Source organism: Alternaria triticimaculans (assembly GCF_023758025.1).
Source record: "Alternaria triticimaculans strain BMP 0046 chromosome Unknown scaffold_4, whole genome shotgun sequence".
Taxonomy (NCBI): Eukaryota; Fungi; Ascomycota; class Dothideomycetes; order Pleosporales; family Pleosporaceae; genus Alternaria; species Alternaria triticimaculans.
In genome coordinates, this window is record NW_026055961.1 from 1176013 (window position 1) to 1200368 (window position 24356).

The 24356-nt window shown below is 53.3% G+C and overlaps 9 protein-coding genes across 9 annotated transcripts; 4 read left to right on the forward strand and 5 right to left on the reverse strand.

Annotated features, from left to right (window-relative positions):
- Positions 1 to 450: 450 nt before the first annotated feature.
- Positions 451 to 1027, reverse strand: J4E78_003963 (uncharacterized protein; the record flags this gene model as incomplete). Its single annotated transcript, XM_049364595.1, has 2 exons — positions 451 to 726; positions 842 to 1027. 2 exons carry the CDS (start codon positions 1025 to 1027, stop codon positions 451 to 453), a joined length of 462 nt encoding a protein of 153 aa, XP_049223673.1.
- A 609-nt stretch (positions 1028 to 1636) lies between these two features.
- On the reverse strand, positions 1637 to 3767 carry J4E78_003964 (uncharacterized protein; the record flags this gene model as incomplete). Its single annotated transcript, XM_049364596.1, is given in 5 exon segments — positions 1637 to 3119; positions 3171 to 3274; positions 3342 to 3415; positions 3471 to 3744; positions 3759 to 3767. The coding sequence occupies 5 exon segments, from the start codon at positions 3765 to 3767 to the stop codon at positions 1637 to 1639; spliced, it is 1944 nt and encodes a 647-aa protein (XP_049223674.1).
- Positions 3768 to 4662: 895 nt separating this feature from the next.
- PMM1 (Phosphomannomutase 1) lies at positions 4663 to 5802 on the reverse strand (the record flags this gene model as incomplete). The annotated part of the gene is made up of 4 exons (XM_049364597.1): positions 4663 to 5125; positions 5173 to 5417; positions 5468 to 5590; positions 5797 to 5802. The coding sequence occupies 4 exons, from the start codon at positions 5800 to 5802 to the stop codon at positions 4663 to 4665; spliced, it is 837 nt and encodes a 278-aa protein (XP_049223675.1).
- Positions 5803 to 6140: 338 nt separating this feature from the next.
- On the reverse strand, positions 6141 to 8432 carry J4E78_003966 (uncharacterized protein; the record flags this gene model as incomplete). Its single annotated transcript, XM_049364598.1, has 1 exon — positions 6141 to 8432. The coding sequence occupies one exon, from the start codon at positions 8430 to 8432 to the stop codon at positions 6141 to 6143; it is 2292 nt and encodes a 763-aa protein (XP_049223676.1).
- Positions 8433 to 9001: 569 nt separating this feature from the next.
- Positions 9002 to 9467, forward strand: LSM5 (RNA-binding protein lsm5; the record flags this gene model as incomplete). Its single annotated transcript, XM_049364599.1, has 5 exons — positions 9002 to 9029; positions 9078 to 9173; positions 9223 to 9250; positions 9313 to 9376; positions 9423 to 9467. The coding sequence occupies 5 exons, from the start codon at positions 9002 to 9004 to the stop codon at positions 9465 to 9467; spliced, it is 261 nt and encodes an 86-aa protein (XP_049223677.1).
- A 1951-nt stretch (positions 9468 to 11418) lies between these two features.
- J4E78_003968 (uncharacterized protein) lies at positions 11419 to 13159 on the forward strand (the record flags this gene model as incomplete). The annotated part of the gene is made up of 6 exons (XM_049364600.1): positions 11419 to 11534; positions 11591 to 11624; positions 11677 to 11877; positions 11931 to 11985; positions 12033 to 12266; positions 12318 to 13159. The coding sequence occupies 6 exons, from the start codon at positions 11419 to 11421 to the stop codon at positions 13157 to 13159; spliced, it is 1482 nt and encodes a 493-aa protein (XP_049223678.1).
- Positions 13160 to 15906: 2747 nt separating this feature from the next.
- On the forward strand, positions 15907 to 17187 carry J4E78_003969 (uncharacterized protein; the record flags this gene model as incomplete). Its single annotated transcript, XM_049364601.1, has 3 exons — positions 15907 to 16525; positions 16582 to 16997; positions 17047 to 17187. 3 exons carry the CDS (start codon positions 15907 to 15909, stop codon positions 17185 to 17187), a joined length of 1176 nt encoding a protein of 391 aa, XP_049223679.1.
- Positions 17188 to 17698: 511 nt separating this feature from the next.
- J4E78_003970 (uncharacterized protein) lies at positions 17699 to 22138 on the forward strand (the record flags this gene model as incomplete). Its single annotated transcript, XM_049364602.1, has 4 exons — positions 17699 to 17704; positions 17771 to 18217; positions 18450 to 18566; positions 18854 to 22138. 4 exons carry the CDS (start codon positions 17699 to 17701, stop codon positions 22136 to 22138), a joined length of 3855 nt encoding a protein of 1284 aa, XP_049223680.1.
- A 143-nt stretch (positions 22139 to 22281) lies between these two features.
- Positions 22282 to 23495, reverse strand: J4E78_003971 (uncharacterized protein; the record flags this gene model as incomplete). The annotated part of the gene is made up of 2 exons (XM_049364603.1): positions 22282 to 23042; positions 23102 to 23495. 2 exons carry the CDS (start codon positions 23493 to 23495, stop codon positions 22282 to 22284), a joined length of 1155 nt encoding a protein of 384 aa, XP_049223681.1.
- Positions 23496 to 24356: the final 861 nt, after the last annotated feature.

Below are 24356 nucleotides of genomic sequence, written 5' to 3' on the forward strand. Positions count from 1 at the left end.
GTTTCCGCTGGTAGAAGTGCCATCGTATGGGTGTTTGGGCGCATATCGTAGATACCATTTTGGCTGGGGAAAAGTGTAGCTTCAATTTTTGAACGCGTTGCCCTCCATCGATGTTTCATTTGACTTGGGTAAAGCTTCTGCAAGCGATACAGGCCGCAGAGACCTTAGATTCGTGTGCAGCACAATACTTTCCCCCGTATGTGGGTAAACGCAATCAAAAGGGTATCAAGTAACCTCTCCCACCAACCAGCTCCATTCCTCTTTCACGGTCATCGTTCTCCCCTGTTGGCGCATAGCATTCATCCTGTGCCCACGGCATCATAGTGTTGTACACCCTCTTCAGACCAAGTCTACCATAGACTGCCAGCCGCGCTTGTAGTCATTCCATAGACGCATCTTGCACTTGCACTCCGATGTCCAACCAAGAGACCTCATCTCAGTCGTCCCAACTCATACCAAATGTCCCGGCAACAAGAAATTCGCAACCCCCTCTTTGACCGCATACTCATGCTCACATGCCCCGCACACCAGCTTGCCCTCTTGTATACACGTCTCAAGCAATATCCTGTGTAGATCCTTTGCTGTCTGGCTAGGCTCCTCTTCTATCTCTTCCGTCGCGGCCGCTGGTGTCGCGTCCGTGGTGTCTAATGCTGAAGCGGAGGAAGAGGAAGGTTCGACGAGATCCGCGGGCGTGGGTGCTGTTGCGGGGAGTTCAGGAAGACCAAGCTATGTGTCACATATTTGTTAGCTTTTTGTTCAATAGTTTCGGAGTATCTGTATCTCTTTGGAGACGCAATGCGCATGTGCTTCGCGCCTGGTGGGTGCATTTTATTTCGCGTACCTCGCTGCATATCCCCCTCAACTCATCCCACATGATCCTCGGTAGTATGTTCTTGAGAAAGGCGAGGTTGACATCTGCTTCTACGATTTCGAGTTCGGCATCGCGGGGGTGGAGGGGGAAGGACGCGGGGTTGGTTTTGCAGGTTTTGATGGCGCATGTGAGGAAGTTGAGGGTGAGGAGCTTCATTTTGTGTGTTCTGTTACGAAAGTCGGGTTGGATTCGGCGCTTTCGAGTTCCGTAGGTTTGTTGTGAAATGCGTGGTTTTGGCGGATACGTTTGGGGCTGGACGCTTTGCGACAAATAATTTTTGGCCGCGGGAACGCAGTCGCCCTGTTGTCCCAGCCCTGTGGCGCCAATCAGAGCCTCGCCTGTAGGGAGTCCTTCCCGGATAGGAAGGTGTGAGAAAACCGTTGATCGCAGCAGGAAGGGCACTGTGGAGACCGCAGGCCCTGTAGACGAGACTCTGATTGGCTCGACAGGGAGGCTTTCCCGATCAGGCAACTATGCAAAGACTGTCGATCGCAGCAGGGAGGGCACTGTGGAGACCCAGCTACCTGCCTGGCCAATCAAAGCCGCCAGACAGGGCCAGAGACGCTAATGCAAGGCTCTGGATCTGACTTTCGTCATGCCGCTACCTCACTGCTTCGACGAGAGATTCGCAGTCATTACTCTTCGTCTGTACTGTAGTTGTGCGAAAATCTAATTCGCTGTTGTCGCAGTTAAGCTCGTAGAATGGCCATTGAAATGCTTGCACCATATCCCTATAGCTTTGCGACCCAACAACAAACATCCAATTCACCACTTGCCCACATCCTCCAACACCAGATCCGTCGCCCGCTCACTCAATAAAAATGTACTAACCGCCGGAAACGCACCCGGACATCTAGGAAATGCACTCGCATCCACGACCCGCAGCCCTTGGACCCCTCTGACCCTCAGCCTCGTGTCCAACACAGCCATAGGATCAGAATCCGGGCCGACCTTGTTTGTGCTTGTGGGATGGTGACCAAAGACCTGATCTTTGATCCACTCCCTATCAATCTGCACGTCACGGCAGTAGCCCGTCTCAAGGATATCAGCAGGCGGACAGGGTGGAGAAACAGGTGTTACAGGGCCGACCGGTGCTTCGGTGGAAGCAAACGCTCTACGGACGAAAGCGACCGTATCGAGCATAGCGTTTAGATCTGTTTCTGCGCCTTCGGCGAAGTAGTTCAGGTTCACTTCCGGTGTGTCTACCGGGTCAGCTGATCGGATCTGGACGTATCCGGCAGTGTTCTGTGGATGAATCTTGACAGTGGACCAAGAGAATGTTGTGGGAGGGTACCGTGTGGTGTTTTGAGACGTTGGTGGCGCAAAGCCTGTAAAGGAGCCCCCCGTGAAGCCGAACATTAGCTCGTCTCTTTCGCCTTCGACCGCATGAGCTGTCTTGAGGAGGAACGCGTTTGAGTTTGTGCCGCCGCGCGCGTAGGGTCCTTGGCCATTGTACCAAAGTTCAATACATGGATCGTCGGGTGATCCGTTTGTGCATTTTGGTGCATTGGGATCAGGTGTCTTTGCGAAGCTGATTTGGGCGTTCCCGTAAATGGGTACCTCGTAGTTGTCCTGGAGGTTGCGGCCCACACCCGGTAAGTCAGAGATTACAGGGATGTTGTACTTATCGAGAAGGGCTTTGGGCCCGATACCAGAGAGCTGTAGGATCTGCGGCGAGTTGAAGGCACCACCAGCTACGATGACTTCTTTTCGAGCGAAAGCTTGGTGCAGTGTACTGGTGGTGGAGGTGTTACGACGTGGGTCGGCCTTGTATACGGACTTGCCTTGCAAGTATTCAACCCCAATTGCTCGCGGCTTTGTGCCATTGCCACTGCATTCGTCGAATAGCACCTTTGTGGTCAAAGACTCAAGCTGGAGATGTAGCGGGTACTTCAGCGTTCCATTCGAATTCGTTAGGTTGCGCAATTCCAAGATACGGTCGCGTGGGCTGAAGCGCTTCCAGTCGGGCGTGACATGGAATGGCAGTGACGACAGACCCTCTGTCTGGTCACGCATTGGAGCGAGATAGTTCGCGTCGCTGGTGAGGTAGTCCAGTACCTTTTCTGGATCTTTTCCAGCTAATTTTAATCCAGCTTGGAAGACCTTGAAGCGGAGTGCTTCAGCTGCATGGGTAGCTCGATCAGCAATATTCGTCTGTAGCCAGCCTGTAAAGCCGTGACCAGGAGTACCGGGTTCGAGATAGTTGTTATGCTCGATTTTCTCAAAGTACTTCCGCATCAATTCGCCACTGCTTGGATGTTGGTACCATTTTGAGAGACGATATTTGTTGGCGGCTTACCTCCAAATGCCATCTTCAACGCCCTTGTCAAAGAAATCCCAATCGCTGTCGCTTGGCAGGAACGTTGCAGCCGCGTTGATGATCGCGCTCCCACCCAAAGTGGCCTACGTTGCAGCATATACGATCAGTAACTATTTCGCATGCACTTCGCAAGGGAAGGATGCCACTTACACCTCTAGGATAGAACACTCCCAGCCTCTCGGCGCCTACATGTCCCTCAATACCGGGGTCTTTTCCAACCCAATCTATCGCTGAAATTAGCAACGTACACAGGTCATCTATACCAATAATCACACTTACACTCCCCATTCTTTAGCTTCCAAACCAACAGGTTATACCTCTTCAATCTCTCCTCGTCATCACTATGCTTGACGAAGAAATGCCACGCTACATTCGTGTTGGAGAAGTCATTCAGAGCGAGCACTTGGGTGCGGATATCGAACGAAGCGTCTGATCCAGCCTCGATCAACAGAACGGAGTGTCCAGCAAGAGCGAGATTGGTGGCGATTGTACCGCCTCCTGGACCGCTACCGGTGACGATATAGTCGTACGTGTTTGAAGTGTTGGAGGAAGCCTGTGGCGGAATACAAGAAGCATGGTGAAGAGGGGATGCTGACGCGAGAACTGGGAGTAAGAAGAGCGGAATCGTCGGTAGTCTCATGATGGAGTACGTGTAGAAGTTACCAGTTCGTTTCCAGGATGTCGCCGTATTCTTGCCGGTACTTGTATACTCCCAGCTGCCTGGTCAGATCTGACTTCCTTGCTTCGGTGTTGAGATGCAAGATCTAGCATTTCGATCAGCGAAAGTCGCCCTGCATCTTTAACCGGCATGTCATGCTGTGAAAAGCCGTCTTGGAAACCGGTGTTGTGTATCAATCGGCGCGAATGGACCCAATCACAATCTGCACTCTACGTCTAACTTCCGGTGCCATGACCCCGGCTGTACTCCGGTGCGGGGAGATGATCGGATTGAGTACCTGCATACGCCATGTTACACAATAAGCCAATGACGACCAGCGTGGTTGATTAGTACACGCTCAGCTCCGAGCTGCCTATAGTAGAAAGAGTGTACGTATCTCCGCATTGAAGCTGATGGTGACCAAGCAGGGCGCGGTATGAATAAGCCTCTCACTGCTGGACCCTTTGCTGAGCCCTGCAGATTTAAGGTTTTGATAGTAAGTCGGGTTGTTGTTTCCGGTATGGGTCTTCGGGAAATGCCTTGGTGCACAGGAAGTCACTATCGAATGATCAACGCTGCTCCACTAAAGTCACGGAGTGCGGCAACTGTGCGGAAGTCAAAATCTGGGCATATGCCGATGCGAGGGAATGCTGGAAACCGAGGCCCAGAACGTATCCCTCGACCAATGGCATCGTATGATTCTTGTTCACATTACATGTCGTACTCTATCGCCAGTACTATCTTCCTCATATCAGACGGAAAGATGCCGCCGTGGGTGCTTCGTCAGAATCGTTATTAACGCGTCCAAACCCACTACTGGAAGCTCTTCAACAACTCCGACAGTTGCGCATAGGTATCATCTGGGTTCTTGACCTTGTGTCCGATAGTCCGCTCGTCGCTGTAGATTTCCCAGTCGTTTCCACCCTCGTAAGCCTTGTCGCCAAAGAAGTGAATCTTGTCGTAGACGACACCAGTCAGGCCCTTCTCCGCCTCAATGTGTCGCAGGCAGTAGGTCTTGTCCCAGCCAGTAGGGAATACGTCGAACGAGATTTGACCACCGATGGAGTATGTGAGGCCAGAGTCGGGGAATGCTTCCTTGAGCTTGGCGACCATGGTTTCCCTGACCTTGTGCTCGAGATCGTACTTTTGGTATTCGTTTCGCTCTTCGGTGGAGGCGTTACGGCCGATGGGGGAGACGTTGATCATGCCGTTGCGGAACTCGATGAAGGTACCGCGCTTGATGGGGATGTCGAGATCGGCGATGTAGTGAAGAATCCTAGAATCGTTGTTAATGATGCCCCAAAACCTGCTGTATACACGTACCACTTGGTCAACTGCTTGTACTTGTCCTCCCCAATCCACGCGATGAAGCTCTGGCTAGCCAGGACCTCCCCCATGCGGATGGCAGTGAGTCCGTTCTCGGCGAAGCAGAAGTCGAACAGCGAGGTGACGTCTACAGGGCCGCCGAGCTGTTCTTGTTGTTTGACGAGGTTCGAGCCGCCAACGAAACCGATGGCGCATTTGTGACGGACTTCGGAAAGGAGCTGCAGCATCTGTGGAGTGACGAGCTGCACCGGTGTTAGAGAAGCATCGCTGAGCATGCATCGAGCGTACACACTTGACGGGGTTTTGTGAGTGTGTCGTCGACATCGAACAGGAGGACCGTGTTCTTGACCGGGCGCTGGTCGAGCGGGGGATAGACAGCTGCGGCGGCGGCCATGGTGCGAGTCTTCTCGTGAGTCTTGAATTGACAAGTATGTGGACAGACAAAGCTCAATTGGGATGGTGGGAGATCGTCAGAATAGTCAGAGGTGTATATACGTCGGAGGGGTTCCTGCAGGGATGGCTGCTCCTCACCGCAGTTTCGCGGTTGGCACGCGTGGGGTTGGCCTAGTGCGTGCCTGGACCCTGATTTAGTTTGCACCGCACATGGTACCTGGTGAGTACGGCCATGGCTGCATCGTGACATGTGTCCACTGTTCATATGCTTGGACATCATTGGCGTGTTACATTGTATCGCAACATCATAGATGCGCAACACTGAGTATAGACGCGTGAGCTGAGCATAGACGCGTAAAGATGAGCCACGACTTGGTTGACAAAAGCGGAATGGCTTCCGCGCCCTGCTTTCCATGTGCAAACTGACAAGTCTGAATACGAAGAGAACACATAAACACACCGCAAATCCTCTAAACACGTATTCAACTTCGTCCCACGTTGCCAAAATGTCTAAGAATAGCTTATTCATTTCAGAATACTCTGTCAAATAGGTTACGGTCGATGTGTTCATGTCACACGCCAACTTCCTCGGCCAGCCCCCTCCATCGTCCCTTTCGCATCCCTGAAGGTAGCGCTAGTAACACACTTCGAAGAGAGTCTTCCTCGTATTCAAGCCTCTCCAGTGTGACTGCCTGTAAGATATAATTCGCAATCGTGTTATTCGAGAGCGGCGGATCTCGCAAGAGTGCTGCCATTTTCTCGACTGAGAGCTTCTGGTAGTGCCACATATGATATGCGCGAAGGTGTGTCACAGTTGCCCGTATACGTGAGGGTGTTATTGAAGTAGGCGATGGAATAGTAACTTGAAGATGTTCCTGTGCCCACGTCGTCGCCAAGTTGTACTCAGGTGTTCGTGATGACTCATTGAGTAGGCCGATGTTTGATTGCGGAGCTGGTGTTGGCACGGCGGAATCGACAACATCGAGGGAATCATGCTTGAGACCTGATGGCTCACCCACTTTGGCAGTATTAGAAGCTTGAGCGGTTGCTAGATGGGTAGGAAGTACTGACTGCGTTCCCAGATCGTCTTGGTTTATGGTAGGTGTTGGCTTAGTATGCTCTGATGCTGCGTCGTTCCCGTCTTGGATAAGCTTCTCACTTTCGTCCAAAGACATGCGTCTAAGCGCATCCTCAAGCTCTGGGTCTGGGTATTCATCATCGCTATCATTCTGCTCCCCGCCTGGAATACCATGGCCTTGCTTCTCCGTCTGCATGGCAACCTCATCTTTGGAGGATCCGGTAGACTGTGGGCCCACGTCCTCTTCCTGCGATGTCTTGGGCAGCTCAGGGTATCCGGGGTCGGTGTTTTGGAGCCAGGAAAGGCTCACACGGCCAATTCGCTTTTGTGAAGAAACTCCACTTTCTTCAACACTGTTCAAATCGGGCTTCACCGCAGCGTCAGCCGCAGAGGCCTTGTTCGAGTCATCCACTGGCGCAGCTTTTCTTGTTTCATTTGGTGCGTCTTCGAGCTCATGACTGTCGGTAAATTCCTCCGTCGCGGTCTCGTACCCTTCCGCGTCTTCCTCATCTTCTTGTTGCTCTTCTGTCACGTCAATTGACGGCTTCGCAACTACGTCCGCTGCATCGTCGGACTTGGTAGCTGCCTTTATCCTTTTGCGGGGCACCTTTGGCCTGGGAGTAGGCTTGTTGTCGAAGTCGCAAAGGGCCACTGGAGGAGGGGCTGGCTTCATCCGTGTCCTCTTCCATTCAAGCATGTGATAAAGACGAAAGCCAGCATATGCATCGGCAGCCGCGTAGTGTATCTGTTGCAAATCTAAGGACAGACTCCAGTCACTTTCTCGGACGCTGGAGGTTGTATCCGGATCGTCGACTAGTCGCTCTCCTTTGTACAAAGGCAGTTGGAGGTGCTGTAGCACCTGAGAAGCGAGTTTTACAAGTCTGTTTGATACTTTGCTAGGCTCCACCTCGTACCATTCGACTAGATTGTGCAAGCGACTTAGCTCGAAGACACCTTGAGATTGAATGTTGAGGTACTTTTCCAGGCGCTTGAAGTCTCCTTTGATAGCCACACCTACCTTGTATATATTGGGTGATTCTAGAACAGCCCTCAGACTGGGTGGCATCAGCTGCTCGACTGTCTTCCCAGAGAACAGCGACACATGAAAGAGTGCGATGCGATCTTCGCACGCGAGCTGGATCAACGACGCATTTTGCTTGATGGAATATGGGTTTCCACGAGGCTTCCACTCAATGTCGAAGCCCACCACTTTTTCTTGTAAGAAGTATTTGGCCACCCTTTCAGCAACGTCGAAAGACTTGCAATAATGAGTCGAGATCGCTTCGCCGTCGGGCCCTTGGTATAGCTTCGCGCTCCAATAACTATCACGAGTTTGGGGAGTGGCAAGCATTGCAGCACGCAGCTTTTCCTCTGGGATCTGATAGGTAAGAGAGACGTGTTCATCTACGTCTTCGTCGTCCTTGGCTTCCGACTCTCCTTCGGACGAGAGGCCGCTAGAGTCTGCATTCTCCGAGACATGTCCCGTACTAGCTTCTCCATCTTGTCCGACAGCATCGCCTGCTTCGTTATTGGTGTGCGGGGAGGGGTGATCGGTACGGGCTGCCGCAGCCACATCGTCTTGAGGTGAGGACTCGGTCTCTGTGGCTTCTGGGATATCCGGCGTGGGCGCCTCCGCTGTCGCTGTTGTCGCAAAGCGTAGTCCGTGAGCTGGATTCCATAGTCCCACCCGCTGAAATCGGTCAGCGCCCAGTATTGGAGCCGTCTCGGCCAGTCGTACGTGTAACGCAGCCGAGGCCGGACGTATTTGGCGATGGTCCCGAGGCATGGAGGCTGAGTCTATAGAAGTAGACTGGGTAGCGGGAGGTTGCAGCGCAGGAACGGGAGTCTTGTGGATTCGTCTAGGAAAGTTGTCGCTTCGAGGAACGGGCCGTCCCCGCTTCCATCGGCAGGTCGAGGAGGGTGAGGTGGTAGGCGTCGAGCGTAATGGGGTAGTGTGCATCGCTCTGAGTATATGAGAATACTGTGTATGGCGCTCTACGGAGAAGAAGGCGTGGGTAGGCGGCTCATGGCAAACGCGCCGCGGGGCATCTGACGCGCTCAGCAGAGAGGCGCGTCGACGGAAGAGCATAACACTCCATGGTAGTGCACCCAATAGGCACTGGCAGGAGGAGATGGTCGCCACGGGTGCGAGTCGATTGTGTGGACAGGGACGTCTGCTGCCTGTTGTGGCGCGAGCAGTGGTTGGCTAGCGCGGCCTGTGGCAGATGCGGTGGTCTTGAACGCCAAGATATCAAGCCCACCACCTGGGCAATCACCACCTTGATTGTACCGACACCTCAAACGCGACAGTTGCATTCAACGACCGAAACTCAGCTCACAACAAACCACGTCACCATGTCGCTCGAGAACCTTCTTCCGCTAGGTACGTCTCTTTCCGACCAGGTGTCGGTTCATGACTAAATTACTGCAGAGCTCATCGACAAGTGCGTGGGTTCGCAGATCTGGGTCATTATGAACGGCGGGAAGGAATTTACTGGAAAGCTGGTGGGTTTCGACGACTACGTCAGTAAGTACATCTGGGAAGCCGGGAGATGGAACTATTCTAACAGACACAGACATGGTACTGGAGAATGTGACGGAAATGTGCGTGCTTCCAAGGTTCTTTGCATGTTTGACATGGACACGTCCGACTGACGCGATGGCAGTGACCCAGCCGAGGGGAACGTCGAGCTGCCCAAAATCCTACTGAACGGCAACAACATCTGCATGGTATGAAACAGGCTGTTTCGTTTGGCGCCATTACTGACAGCTTCAGATGGTGCCGGGAGGCGATGGGCAAACTGTACTGGAGGACGAGTAGGGCCGATGCGAAGCAGCATCGTATGATTTCAAACCACATTGCGACAACGACGACACGGCCACGACTGCGGTTGGTGCGCCTAGCCCGGCATGGTCTGTTACCGAGAAACACGGCGACGTCAGTCAAAGGGTGACGAGCCGTGGGTCGCGATGGTCACGCTGGGAGAGATTCGGGGCGGTTCTGATGACACGCGCAGGGTCTAGAAAGCCATGACCTTGGACCTTGAGATGAGACATAGCGCAATGGAATATCATGGATGTGCATGTGCCCGCCTGTCACGTCACGTGCGTGCTGTGGCCAAGAAACCTTGGAAGCAACGTTCCGCTCCGCTGGCGATGACGCTCGGGCGGAGGTGGATGCCCAGGGGCCCTGTCCGCCCCTGGCAGCACAGCGATCGGCCACCAGCTGGAGCCATGACGGCTACAGCAACCTACTGACAAAACTTGGAACTGATCAGAGTCGGGAGACGATGGGCTGCAGGGCGTCGCCGCGTGCTGAGCGACTGGATCCAGAATTTTCCATCGCCGATGCAGCCCGTCCCGGGCTTTGAAGGGTCTGCTGTTCGTTCGTACACGACGCCGCCAGCTGCGTCGCATCGCAGATCGAGTGTCTGGTAGTCGCTTAGCTGACGTCGCGAGGCCGTCTGCTCGGCTATACAGCGGTGTTTGCAATGGCAATAGCCATGCCATCATGGCTTCAACATGACGCAAGGCACCTGCGCTGCACTGTGGCAAGGCTCTGGCAGCCTGGCGCACGGCACGAGCTGCGATGGGCATCTGGGAGTTTCCATGGTTGTTACGAGATTGCAATTACGGTCAGCGTGTATTGGCAGCGCACATGGCAGCCCAGGACGTCGCCGGCTCATGCGAACCGGCCCTACTGTAGGTACCGGCGTTTCGTCGATCGTGCCTCTGCGTGAGATGTTCTGTAGACTTGACAGCATCACCCGCTGCCCGCACGCCTCGCAGCCTATCAGCCCACGTCATCGTCAGGACAAGATTCCGCATCAGTGAGCTCCCCGTCCGGAAGACGTGGCTGGAGCGTTCGCTCGCACCGTGGCCCCCCTGGCCGCCCTCTGCCTGTCTCTTCCGCCGATCGCCTGCTCTGATCTCGAGAGCCCTGGCCTAGGTGTTGCTGCACAGTCACACGTCCTTATTTTCTGGCTCCCAGACTCTTGTTTTCGCAAACCCCATCGTCCCATCATCAGCGTCATCCCTCGTCCACGCCGTCTGCTTCTGCTCCGCCCCTGCGCCAATTGCAAGCTCGCAATGATTGCGCCGAATCCTGCCTACTGCTAGCCCTGTCCCTCTGCCCTGGGCCTGCTCCAGCACCGCTCTCGCCCGGAACTGCCTGCTCTCACCGCAAACCCAGGCCTCGTGCGACTCTGCGCAGCGCGCACCACCGCTTGGGACGCGCCAAATGAGCTCCGGCCGCTTGCTGACTCTCGACGGCCGTTGTCCTGGCCGCGTATCTACTAGGCTGCGTCCGCTGTCTTCACCACTACAGTAGCCGAGACGCTCCCTCCCTGCCCCTACCACAGCATAATCACAGAATTCTGCTGATCGGTCCGGGACCCACCTACCCCAAACCCAACGTTAGGCGCCACCACTTATGGATGCACCTTAGTCGTTGACTGCTCCTTCTCTTGCTCTTCTCTGCGCATCTGCGCCCTGCAACACTTTGACCCCTACGCGGATTTTCGTTACGAGTCGATCCGCCACACTCGTCGTGCCGCACCAATCACATAGCCACCCCACGACCCAGGCATTTCCTATTTGATCCCTGTACACTAGTTCCGCCATACTCGAGCCCGCTCGATCACGCTCGATTCCCACCCCGTTGCCACTAGTGCTCTAATAATCTACGACACACCAAGTCCTCTCTGGCCCGCGCTGTTCGAGAGTTGGTCGCTACACCACACCGCCCAGTCCACGCGCTCACGCCCTCCTACATGAGCGACTTGAGAGAACGTCTCGCGCGATTGGGACTGTCCCAGTACCACGAAGTGTTCACAGCCGAAGGCTTCGACACTTGGGAGACTGTGCTCGACATTACAGAATCAGACTTGTGCGCAATGGCTCCACCCCTACCTACCCACGCCGCCCCTGCTTACTGTTCCGTAGAAGTTCCCTCAACGTCAAGCTTGGCCATCGTCGGGTACGTCACTATTCTGCGACGTTACCACCAGCAACAACTGACCTCCTCGTAGAAACTTCAACGGGCCATCGCCGAATCGCGCGGACAGTCTTCGGATAGGCCTCTGCCCATCAATCTTGCACGAGCTGGGAGCACTGCCGGCTCGTATCGCAGTGACGACTCGGGGCCAGAAAGCAAAAGCAAGCAGCCAGAGCCCACCAATACTGCACCGAATGGAACAGGGGCCAAGCGGAAGTACCGTCGACATCCCAAGGTAGCCCACTCTGCAGATCCCGTCTGTCGTGCAACATCGCTAACCCAACGTAGCCTGATGAACATGCACCAGAACGTCCACCCTCTGCTTACGTCATATTCTCCAATCGTAAGTCTGATCTCTGACCCAACGCGATCACGACTAATTCGCAGCAGAGGTACGAGAATCACTCAAGGGACAAGATCTTACCTTCACCGAGATTGCCAAGGTAGTCGGTGAGAAATGGCAAGTCTTGCCTGCCGAGGAACGCGAAGGTTGTGAACGACAGGCCAATGGTGCCAAAGAGAAGTACTATGCAGAGCTGGCTGAGTACAAAAAGACGCCCCATTTCGAGGCGTACCAAAAGTATCTCGAGGATTTCAAGTCGAAGCACTCAGTGCCCACTAAAGGTCTGTCCACAGCTTCTGTTGTCATGTGCCGCAATGTATTGACATGTGCAGAAGGCAAACGCTCAAAGCTTGAAACCGAAACCAGCACTTCAACACGAGGAGGTAGCAATGAACAGGCCGACCCACCGGCAAACAGGAGATTGAGTTCTATTCAGTCCGATGCCCAAGCAGCATTACAACAAAAACCGGATCCCACTCAACCAATCCCCCCTTCACGGCTACCACCTGGCCCAATCTACGCTTCGAACTCGACATCGCCGGCCAATATTCCCCTTTCTGGCTTCAACTCCCCCCGTTCGGGCGAACAATTCTCCCCCACATCTGCATCTCCACGGACCACGGTCTTGCAAAGAGATGGCGGTGTCTATGACCCATCCGTACCCAATTCCATTCGAGACACGAGGATCCCCTTCGATGCCAATCCGTACCATCAGCCTTCTGCGTACAACCTGGACCTCCACCAAAAGATTGCATCGACTCCACCACCTCCATATCCCCACCCAAATCACTTTCAGGGGCCAAACGACATGCTTTCTCGTCGGACTCCGCGCGACTCCTCGCGTCTCCCCCCGCTCAGTCACGAAGATACGACGTTGTCGTCCGAGAGTGGTCACAGCAATCAAGGATCTCAAGGGTACACCTTGTCGGCTTATCCTGGGCAGACATTACCTGCAGACCCGAGTAAGACGATGCGCATGCTTCCCCAGCCAGTGCCCAGTATAGCACCCCTAGCCTCGCCACTGGATCGGCCGATACCGCCCATGCCATCACACCTCTCGCATAATCCCCATGACTATCGCAATCAGGGGTCACTTGCGGTCCTCGTAAGAGCAGGAGAACTGGCATCAAGAGCAGCGGACGACGACATGGTCGAGACCGAAAACTCACCTTGATTCTTTTTTTGAACGCTATACCAATGTTACAGTACATGATTCGGCATGAGCAGTCCGCATGGCCCGTTCCAGTGGGCAGTGCATACCGTATGCGACCACAAGCTGTTTCGCTGCGAGACGTCAGTACCGACATGACTGCCATGCGTGTACCGCGCATCAGCCATATGAGCACGCGCGGGGACGCTTTACGTTTTCATTTGTTGTTTGCTATTTCGAGATGATACCCCAACGCAACCAGTCCACTTATCGGCCTATCGAATACCAAGTGATTATACAGAGGATGGATCCCTACCTCAAGGATTGAAGTGTTGGAGATGAACTACGGGCCCTTCTAAGTCCGCAACGCACGCGCCGTTCGGATGAAATGTACGTGCATACAGAGAGCCTGTCCTGGCATGGTAGATTTCACGAAGGCTCAGCCTCCACGGTTTATGCCGTGAGGAGCACTAGTCTCTGCATGTGGAGCGTGTGTGCAAGGACAAAGAAGACGTGTAGGATGTACATAGGAAATCTAGATCTATTCGCTTGAATGACACTGCCTAATCATTTGGAACACTTGGATATGTGCACCTGGTCTAAACGGCAGTCTGGATTATTCCGTCAACTGCATGATGTGGTGTGATTGGCAGCCAGTCTTGTCTGGGATCAAGAAGCGCATCCGTCGTGCAAGGCGGTAACAATGTTCGCATACGGCGGATTCAATAGCGCCCAATGGAAAGCATGCACCCGATAGCAGCTAACTCGCTAATGCTGCCTGCAACTAGAGCTAGGAGTACAGTACACATGCGTAAGTGGATCTTCCTCGGTCAATTGGCCCGAGCGACATCGAGATCATGTGCTTGGCGTGGCGTGTTGAGTGGATTTTGGGGGATTTATCCATGTCTGCCAACATCGAGGATTTGGCATGCTAGTCTGGCACCGCATGGCCAGGGTTTGAGAAAACCCACAGCAATCACGTGGCAGATGCTACGATGTCCCGCGACGATACAAATCGTCGGTATTTTATGCCGGCGCGCTCGCAGATCGACGGCAAGCCGAGTCAATGGAGTAAGCCCACCCACACACACCACAAGCCTCCCGACATGGCAGGCAGCAGGACCCCCAATCTGCAATAAGAGCAAGTCCCACAAACGCATTTGTCGATGTTCGTTCGCAAGGGCGCTCGCTCGGATACAGGGTCGATCACCAGGACCCTAGTCTGTCCATCTGCCGCGTACAGCGCTCTGCATGGCCCCCGCGGCATTAGCCCTTCCTCGGAGTAAGACAAAGCATCTTGCGATATTCCACAATGAGAAAACAGCTGATTATGTGTTGCGTGATTCTCGCATCCGCATGCATCCTGACATGATAAAATTAGCATTTCGGCACGTCGTTTCGAAAGGGCAAAGATAAACCGCAAGGGTGTACTAGACATCTGTGCATTATGCAGGTGCTGTGGAGTAAACAAGTTGCAGCTCGACTGACCAGTCAAAGTTAGTCGAGCCAAATATTTGGAACGAGGGATCATGCCATTGCCGCGAAAGAGGGTCCTGCAGACACAGACGTTGGCTGTGGGCTCCGTGGAGTAGTTGTTCTGATCATTATGACGTCCGCGGAGCGTGAACAGGACAGGTCGGCAGCCGAGTTGGTCTGGATCGGCATGCTGGACTGGAAATCGGCCCGCGTCTACACACTTTCTTCATTTTGCTCTCATCTTGATGATATGGTTACATCAACTGGCATAGGGTTGCTTTTCTTGCTTCACGTGTTGATTGTGTAGGTATGCTTGGACCGCTGTCCCGAACTCGTGCATCGCTGCAGGTTTCCAGATTCTGCAGCTGATCACACCCAGAGGCATCAAAGGCATGTCGAGGAAGACTCGCTTCGGTACCTGGGTTCACACACCACTCTAATGTGTCGGGTTCGCAGGAGTTGACCTTCTCGACGCTGTACCCGACGTACCTAGGCCCTCTACAAGCGCTTGTGATACTCTACGAGTACAAGGAAGACTCTCAGAGCACCAGGTAGCAGTGTTCTTGTGCTACTAGCGTAGATAGAAAGGAGGACCCGTCGTACTTCTTGATTTGCTGAGCACTGGACCCGTAACTTGCGTGTCACTGGCATGTATTTCGTAAAACGCGAAGCCCAATTTTCATCCTAGTTTCGAGTTACGTGCAACCAGATTTCGTATTTCTTTCAGCTACTATGTAGTTCATGGCAAACGCTTCTAAGGTTGCTGCTTCAGCTAGCACATCGTAGTGTCACACAGGCAGGAACGAGCCAATCAGGGCCATATTTACCCTTGTCGATCTCCCGTTCCAGTGCAACGACTCCATCTCTATCATCACGTCCACCATCAGACTTCTGCTTGGCATTCATCGATTTGCCTCTATACTGCACTAAAATCTCTGTGCACATACTTCTAGGCAGTTCCAGACCATCGCTGTACATCCCGAGGTCTGAATTTGGCGTGCCAGACCAGTCACACGGATCACATTCGCCACATATCTTCCTTGCAAGAAGCCTGTGGCTTCCCGAAATATGTACGTAAAAAGGCGCCGTGACTGGGGTGTAACAATGCTAACTACTGTGTTGGTAGCCGGGTCACCTACTCGCTGTCCTACACTAGTTCTTGCATTGCAGTGGTCTAGACCTTCGACGCACCTGTTCTGTCAGCCACCAAGCAGCTATAGCTATCCCGCTTCGATTACCTGTTGTAGCTCATTGCATATTTCCAAGACTTCCGCTCCGCTACTTGGATCGCCACCATGACTGAGCCCGTCGAAGTCAGAGATTCCGCTCAGTCCAAGCCAGTGCAACCCCCAAACAATCTTGGCCAGGAAGTTGATACAAATCCGACACCTGGAAACACCACTACCTCTCCCACATCAGGACCAGCACGCAAATACCTGACCTTGAAGCCCCTGAAGAGGCTCGATCTGCCTCATCACCCGTCATATGATAATACTAGTTCAGATTATCATGTCACTCTAGCCGAGTTCCTCGACGATGTGCTCAACGAGGTACAAGGAATCAACTTCGATGAAAAGTTCGAGAAGCGGGGAACCTGGAGCCCCGACAATGGACATGTGATGATGCCGCCGCTTGATGCTACGGGAAGCAGCGATATGATTCCCGTTCCAGTCTCTGTCGAGAAGCGCATCAAAGACTTGAACCAAGCCAGTTGGATGGCTAGAACCTCTACCCACAGCAACGCTCATGTCAAGTTCTCAGAATTGGGAGATCTTTTGGCCAAAGATCACAGCCGTAACGAAGCTGCATATACCCCGAGTGTTTTCGATGCGGTTGAGCTACTGAGATGGGATCCTGAAGAAGCGTTGAGAGCTGTGAATCACCACAAGGAGGTTCATAGCGTGGAAATGTTCAGTGAGCGCCCTCTTGCGTACGTTACAATACAGTCTGCCGTTGCTGACACATCTTAGTATCGCAAATGTTCCACATGATGCCCAAGGTTGCCGGGCTGAGTCTACTACAAGATCGCGTATTTCATGCGTTAGTAGTCACCATGAACAAGTACGAAGGAGAACGCCCCTCCGAGCTCGCTTCGTCCTTTACTGTTCAGCTTCCAATCGATTATGCATCATTTGGCGATGTCAAGATCATGCAAGAGAGGAGTCGGATGGAAACGAAAGGATCTTCGCAACTCTACCGGTTTCCTTCGGACACAGGGTCAGGCGCAACACCTGACGCGAACCAGAAGCAGCGACAGGGAAAGAAGCTGACAGAAGGAACCTACGTCTCGTTGGAGAGGCTGATTGGCGCATCGAAAACACGTGTCGATGAGGATGCTGCGCAGCAAGCAGATTCGCCCGATAGCGACCGTCATCGTTGGGATATGGTAAGTTTCATATTCTGCATTCAAGTTTGATGTTGTTGACATGGCGCAGATGACGTTGAGTACGGCGGGGGGCATGACGAAAAAGGCACCAAAGGGCATCCAGCAGAAGGAAACATTAGAGGCGATCGCAATGGACGTGGAGTATGTTCTGTCGTATATCGCGGATCAAAGACGGAAGAGCAAGACTTGAATGGCGATGATCGTTGTGAAGGAACCATGTCACATGAGGCAAGGCGAAGCCCGGGCGGGGACGAACCGCGGCGTGCAGATCATCGCGTGGCTGTGACACCATTCCACTTTCTGCACACTTGGACTTCAGCTTTCAGCCTTACGCTGGGTAGACGAGGCCCAGTTTGATGTATCTCAGTATCGCCTTTTTGTACTTAATACCTTCATCAATGTCATCCGATACATCGCAATTGCCTCCGTGATCGCATTCCAGCGCGTGCCGTCCATGTGCATGTCACACTCGTGGAGAGCCTATTAATACACACAGGCACTTCAGCTGGCATCTCGAGCCCACACTCCCGACGGACACGATCCGCTATCTCGCGCGACACATGTATTCGTCGATAACGCGACAAGAAACCACACGATGCAGAACTACGGGCAAGCACCAGGATACCAGCGGCCAGGCAGCACGACGGGCTTCACAGGCCAGCAGGGCGCTCCTCCACCAGTCCCGCCACCCCCGCCTGGATATGGAGGTATGTTGATCCATATAACTATCTGGTCCCAGATCGAGGCACTGATACGATGGTACAGCTTCCCAGGGATACCAAACGTCCGCTCCCCCAGCCCACGGTCAATGGGCTGCGCCCACGCCGACACACACGTCGAATCCATGGAATCAATCGCAACAGCAGGTAGCCGTAGGATATAATCCGGGCACGTATGGCACCATGCCGGGGGCGCAGCATCAATCATATCCTCCTCAGCAACAAGAGCAACCACCCCCGCCTCCACCCAAACCCTACGGCTTCGCAGCGGCGGTCCAACGGCACGAACAGCAACAGCAGCAGCAGCAGAACTGGTCACAGCAATCGCAACCAGGCAACGGCTTTGCGCCTCATACGCAGCAGGGCGGATATCCGGTGCAAGCAACACCACAACAGCCATATCACCACGCAGCCCCTCCCCCGCCTTCAACCACTCCGGGCGCAACATACTTCCAGTCTTCGCAGGGAGCGAGACCCAGCTCCATTTATGGGGCAGGCCATGTTAGCTCATACCCACCAGTAGGGTCACAGCAACCCACTGCAGTTAACAACCAGAGCGCGCAGCAGCCGGCATACACACAACAGGGTACACAAGCGTACCCGTCTTTGAACACAAACCCAGCAGCCGGCGCATACATTTCTCCCCCACCAGAAGCTCCTTCGTGGCAGCAGACACAGCATGCGCCACCTCAAGGCGGCATGGCCAACTACACCCATACTACACCACATACAGACACAAACACATATGCACATGGACATCATGGTCTACAGCAGCAGCAACCTCCGCCTCTACCTCCACGGCATGGCCAACAGGTTGTTCCTCCACAAAACCATCACCAATCTCAGTATGGTCATTCCACGCCCGTCCAATACAATCCGCAATCGCAGATACCCAACCAGCATCAGCAGCCGTCGGATCAATTCCCACAACCGCAGCAGCATCAATATCAGCAACCTTCGGTTGGGCATCCTTCATATTCCCCAGCGCCGTCGCAGCAACCACCTACACAGACAATATATGAACAGTCTCTGTACGACCAACAAGCGCAGCCTTCTCCACAACATCCTCGCCCTCAGGACTCATGGCAGTCTGGATCTCCAACCCCAGAGCCTAATTATCAATACAATAGACCGCAGACATACGAGTCTCAGCTACCACCCCCGCAAACAGGGTACCAAGCGCAAGAACCAGTTCCACCGCAGCAATATTCCCAGATCTCGAACCAGGAGGGCCAAGAAACAAAGCCTTACAATCGAATCGATACTGCTGGGTCAAACTTCTACCATCAACCAAGCCCGCAGAGTCAGCCTGTGTCTCCGATATCGAATCGGCCTAGTGTGAGCTCCGCCTCTGGCTACCAGCCTATCTCTGGGCGCACCGACTCAGTGAGCTCGATAGCTTTGGCCAATCTCTATGCACAACGCGCAGAGAATAAGACATCCTCACCAAAACCTCTCGGACAGAAGCTACCCGCGTCACCTCCACCTAGAGATGACAAGTCCAAGTTTAGTGTTCTGGCTGCCGGTGCACCTTCTGATTGGGAACACCTAGGTGGCAGTGAGGAAATTGACGATGAAGAACTCTTCGGTGCAAAGAAAGAAGATAAGAAAAGCGACAGTACTCAACCGGAAAGCATCGAGCTGCCCGCTCACGTTCCGTCTCCCCCATCGACGCATGGGTTCCCCAGTCCTGCTGTGCGTCCTGCACACGTGAGTTCGAGCGAATGGGATGAAGGTTTTACACCTACACCGCCGTCTGTGGCAACAGGACTTGCTGGACGTCAAGATTCCCAGTCATCAGATCAAGGGTTCATCGTCGGAGATGCAATTGTCGCGCCCTTACGTACTACTCCCAAACCCATACAAGACACGAGACCCCCTCATCAGCCTGCTGCGTTGATGATTGGGTCGGGCTCCGCAGAGGGCGGATGGGATACGTCGCAACACACCCCTACCCAACCGAAGCATCTATTTGGGTCACAAACCAGTAATGAATCCACCGGCGTGGTGTCCTCCAGCTACGACTATGCTATAGAACTGAAAGAGAAGGACGACCTTATCAACCAATTACGCGCAGATATGGAACGGGAGAAGAAGGAGAAGGATGATGTTCTCCAACAGTTACACACAGATACAGAACGGGACAAGGCCGTACTACAAGCAAAGATTGATGAACTTGGAGCTAGCAGCCTGAAAGTCGTGTCTGAGTACGAAGCTAAGAAAGCTCACAGCACGAGCGAGATGGACGTGTTACGTGCACAGATTGAGACTATGAGAGTCACCACAGACCAAGCTAGTGTCAATTATGACGCTATGGTGAAGGAGAAGAACACGGCGATTGACATTTTGAAAGAAGATGTGGAAGGCAAGGAGCACAATATTGAGGAGCGTGATAGTTCTGTCGCTGAACTAAAGCGCCAGCTTGAAGCCGAAAAGGCGAAAGAACCGCCGAAACCCACAGCTGCTGATCTGATACCGGACCTTGATCCGTGGTATATCGGCTCGTTAGAGCGATACATAGCCATGCTTCGTAGTGAGGCCGCGGAACCGCAAGTCGAGGAGAAGGTCAAGATTTTCAAGGCGTTCATGAAAGTCGAGTCTGCCATGCGGGCCATCGTCTCCCTTGATACCTCAACACAAACAGTTCCAGTGGACCCAGAGGTACCACACCAACCAGAGCAAGCTGCTCGCTCTCGTGCAACCTCAAACATCTCCACTAAGAGACAGGATCTGAACATCAAGGTACCGCAGGAGTCCGAATTTGACGACTTTGAATATAGTCCTGGTGGTCGACCTATCTTGGCGCGCCAAACTACGATTCCGCCTACTGAAAACTACCAGGGTGTTCCAAGAGCGCCTCCTTCAGTGCAATCAACAACGATCCTAACTCCGACAAGCTCCATTGATGATGATACGAACAAGACGCCAGTGCAATCTCCACCTGAAGAGCAGGTGCAACACCAATACAAGGCATATGTCCCACCTGCTAGTATATCGGTTGACCCTGCTCCATTGAGACACAGACCAACAATGTCCTTCTCCAATACGCCAGGAGTAACTTCACCGTCAGGCCGTAGCAACAGTAAGGGGCACGATGAGATATTCTTTGGAGCTCATCAACCGACTGCTCAGACGCCTGCCTCCCGGCCTCCCAGTAGCGATGCAGATGTCCCTTTGCCAGCACCATTGAAGCTGACATCGCGCCGCCCGATCTCAACTGCACCAACGAAAGAAGATCCGAACAGAGTGCTGAAGGAACTAGTATCTAAGAAGGTGCATTCCGGCCTTCCAAATCACCGGATTCAGGATATGAGGGCTAGGCTCGTTGACATAGGATCCAAAGCCAGCGCCGCCGAAGAAATTACGAAGACATGGGAGAGATCTGCATCTCTGAGTCGCCGCAAGAAGGACGACGCCCGCCGCAAGCGTCAAGAAGAAAACGAGGAGCACAACGATGATCTATTCAACAACAACGAGATCTCATACGCGGAGATGAATCAGCTCGAGGAAGAGTTCAAGCAGAAGGAGGGAGAGCTCAAAGCGCAAGAGGACAAAGAGGAATATCGTGACTATGTGGAAACCGTATTCGACCCCATCTTCACCGGGCTACATGGCGAGATTAAAGCGTTGATGGACTTGCACGTCGAAGCTAAGCGCCTGCTATCGTCTTCCGTCGCAGGAGTTAAGAGCATGGAAGGAATCGATACTTCAAGCACAAAGGACTGTTTTGAGCTCCTGAGAGACATCCATGAGCAAGTGGAAAAGAGACACGACGATGTCGTACAACTCGTTGCCGAACGCGACAGACGCTACAAGAAGACGGAGACGCAACCTCTGTACGCCGCGGGCAACATCAGCCAGATGAAAACCGTGGAGAAACACTACGACAACGCTGAGAAGCAAGCCACATTCAAAGCCAAGCGCGAGAAGGCTGAGCGTGTAGGCGAGCTTGTCCGCCTTGTCGAGGACATGATTGTCAGTGCAGTCAGCACTGAGCAAAAAGGAATTGACCACATCGTTGCAGCTATCAAGGACCTTGAAGATGGCAGCGGTGATCCAGCGGTCCTCGATGATGCACGAACCGCTCTTAAGGCTCTGAAGGAATCGTCCAAGGCGCTCCTCTCCCTTTTCAACGCGCTGGAGATTGAATCCAATAACGCCGATATCGACGCGGAAATTGCGCAAGTGACAGCCAATAGTGCAGATCCAGCGCGCATACGCGAATTGGAGGCTGAGAAGAGGGAAGCAGAGAAGGACTTGGTGGAGGAGTTTCAAAGGAGGGTTAGTGTGCTGGATAGCGATGAGGCTGAAATCGGAGACTTGGTGCAGAGGAAGATGGGAAAGAGTAGCGAGGACGCAGAGAAGCAAAATCGATTACGAATGGCGTTGGAGGAAGCGAAGAGGCGGAATGGTCATGCTTGATGATGGTATAGTCTTATGTATTTACGAAATGTGGCATTTACGAAATGTGGCATTTTCTCATGTCTTTAATGTGTACTTCATGGATATCACAACGACCCCACTGTCAGTTACAAATGATCCTACTTTTCGTCTTCGCCAGGCGTCTATCCTTCAAGACCACTGTCCTTCCTCTCCCTCACTGGCCTCTTCGGCTTCTCCTCCACTTCCACTTCTACCTTCTCCTCATCATCCAAATGCGTCCTGCGATCAATATCCAACCTCTTCTGAAAGTACTCCCCAACACCAAACTCATCGTACCGCTTCCCCTCCTCTCTCAAATGCGGCACAACACTAACCTTCGCATCCTCATTCGGGCTAAAGAAGAACGGCATACTATACCTCTCTTCGCCCCCGATATTCCTCACTCTATGCACAGTACTCCGCCACGAGCCGCCCGTAACCAACTTGAGGAAATCCGCAATATTGACAACAAACGTGTTGGGTTGGGGATGGACGGGGACCCAGATGCCGTTCGCATTCAGTACTTCAAGAGCTGGGTATGCGGTTTTGGATTGGCACACGAGCGTGAACCAGCAAAAGTCTGTGTGGGCACCGATTCCTACGTCGCTTTGACGCTCTTGGGGTGGGTAGTGGACGGCGCGGACGTTGGTCATGGGGTGTGTGGTTATGGTGTCGAAGTAGTCTTCGGGGAGGTCGAGAGCGAGAGCGAAGATGTGGAGCATGCGCTTGCTGAATTCGAACATGGATTTGTAGTAGCGGTAGATGGCTCGGCGCCAGAAGAGGGCGGACGGGTGGCTGGGCCATTGGTTGCGCGGGGTTTGTGGGGAGGGAGGAAGCGAGGAGATGAGGGAGAGTTGTTCTGAGTCGGTGAAGTCTTCGCCCATTAGGAAGCCTTCTTTTAGATCTAGATAGTGGTGTTAGAGGCATGAGTCGTTGTGGGGGTGGAGGCAGTGAAGACGTTACCTCCTCGTGTACTTGGGTCGAGTTTGCCTTCTAAGAACGCTTCGTAACCCCTGAACTTCTCGGTCTTCTGGTTGTGTGTCTCCATTTTGACGTCGGTTGGTAATGCGAAGTACTCCTTCAACGCATCGAAAGTGTCTTCCAGTACATCATCGTCCACCCCGTGGTTCACTGCGTAGAAGAAGCCTATGTCTCGACATGCGGCGCCGACTTCTCTGGCTAGCTCTTTTCTGTCCTCCAAGTTGTCCGAGTATATGCGTCTAAAGTCGATTTTTGGCAGTTCGGTGAAAGTTTCTTTAGCAGCGGTGCCCTTGAGAACTGGTCTTCGCCCAGGAACACCACCATCATGGTAGTGAACCCATGTATCCGCGTACGTCCCGGTAGTAGTAGTCGACATAATGTGATGAATGATGAACTATCTGCTGCTCAGATAGTTTTGAGGAGTGGATTCATATAAAGCAGCAAGAGATTGCGAAATGCAAAAAGGTATACAAAACCGGTAATCCACTGCAGCGGGACGTACCGCAACCTTAATACGCAAGCCGACACTCATCCTACCATAAGCCGAATCACATCCAGCTGGGAAGAAAAACGTCGGCTAAGTTGAACGCTGCACGAGGGCTCCTACAGACCAATCGTGCCAGCCCACGTCGTACAATGAGGCGTAGTTGTCGTAAGCTGGACAAACCACATACCTGCGCATGAACGGTGTGGTGTCATCATGCCCAAGATTTCGAGGTTCACGCCCTCGGACAAGAGCGCATGCCGGGCAGGTCTATCGCCGCTCACCGGTCTACTTGCCTACGTATGGACAGTGTGAAGCGGAGCAAGATCCGGAGCTGGTATAGGACCGATGCTGTGCATATACGGACCTCGAGAGGGTGCGGAAGAGTACAGTAAGGCTGCTCTATGCGAACTGCTTCGCGTACTCTGGAGTACTGCGTCTGTCTACCTCTTGCGCAAATCAAAGTACTGTTTCAACCCCGTAGATGGTCTCTCTTCTCGACAGTCTCGCATATCAGCTGAACGTTCGCTGGACTCTCTACGTCACCCCCTTACACTCCCCACCAAAAGCATGCATCCCAATGAGGCATTATCTGCAGCCACAGTGTAGCGGTCGGACGACCCTCCATAAAGACAGGACCATACCAGGTGATGGAGGAGCGGCGCACTGCGTTGATAGCGTACCGAGCCATCGGATACCGGAGTTGAGCGCGACTGGAATGGGTTGTTAGTTCACCACGTTGGTAGAGGGCGG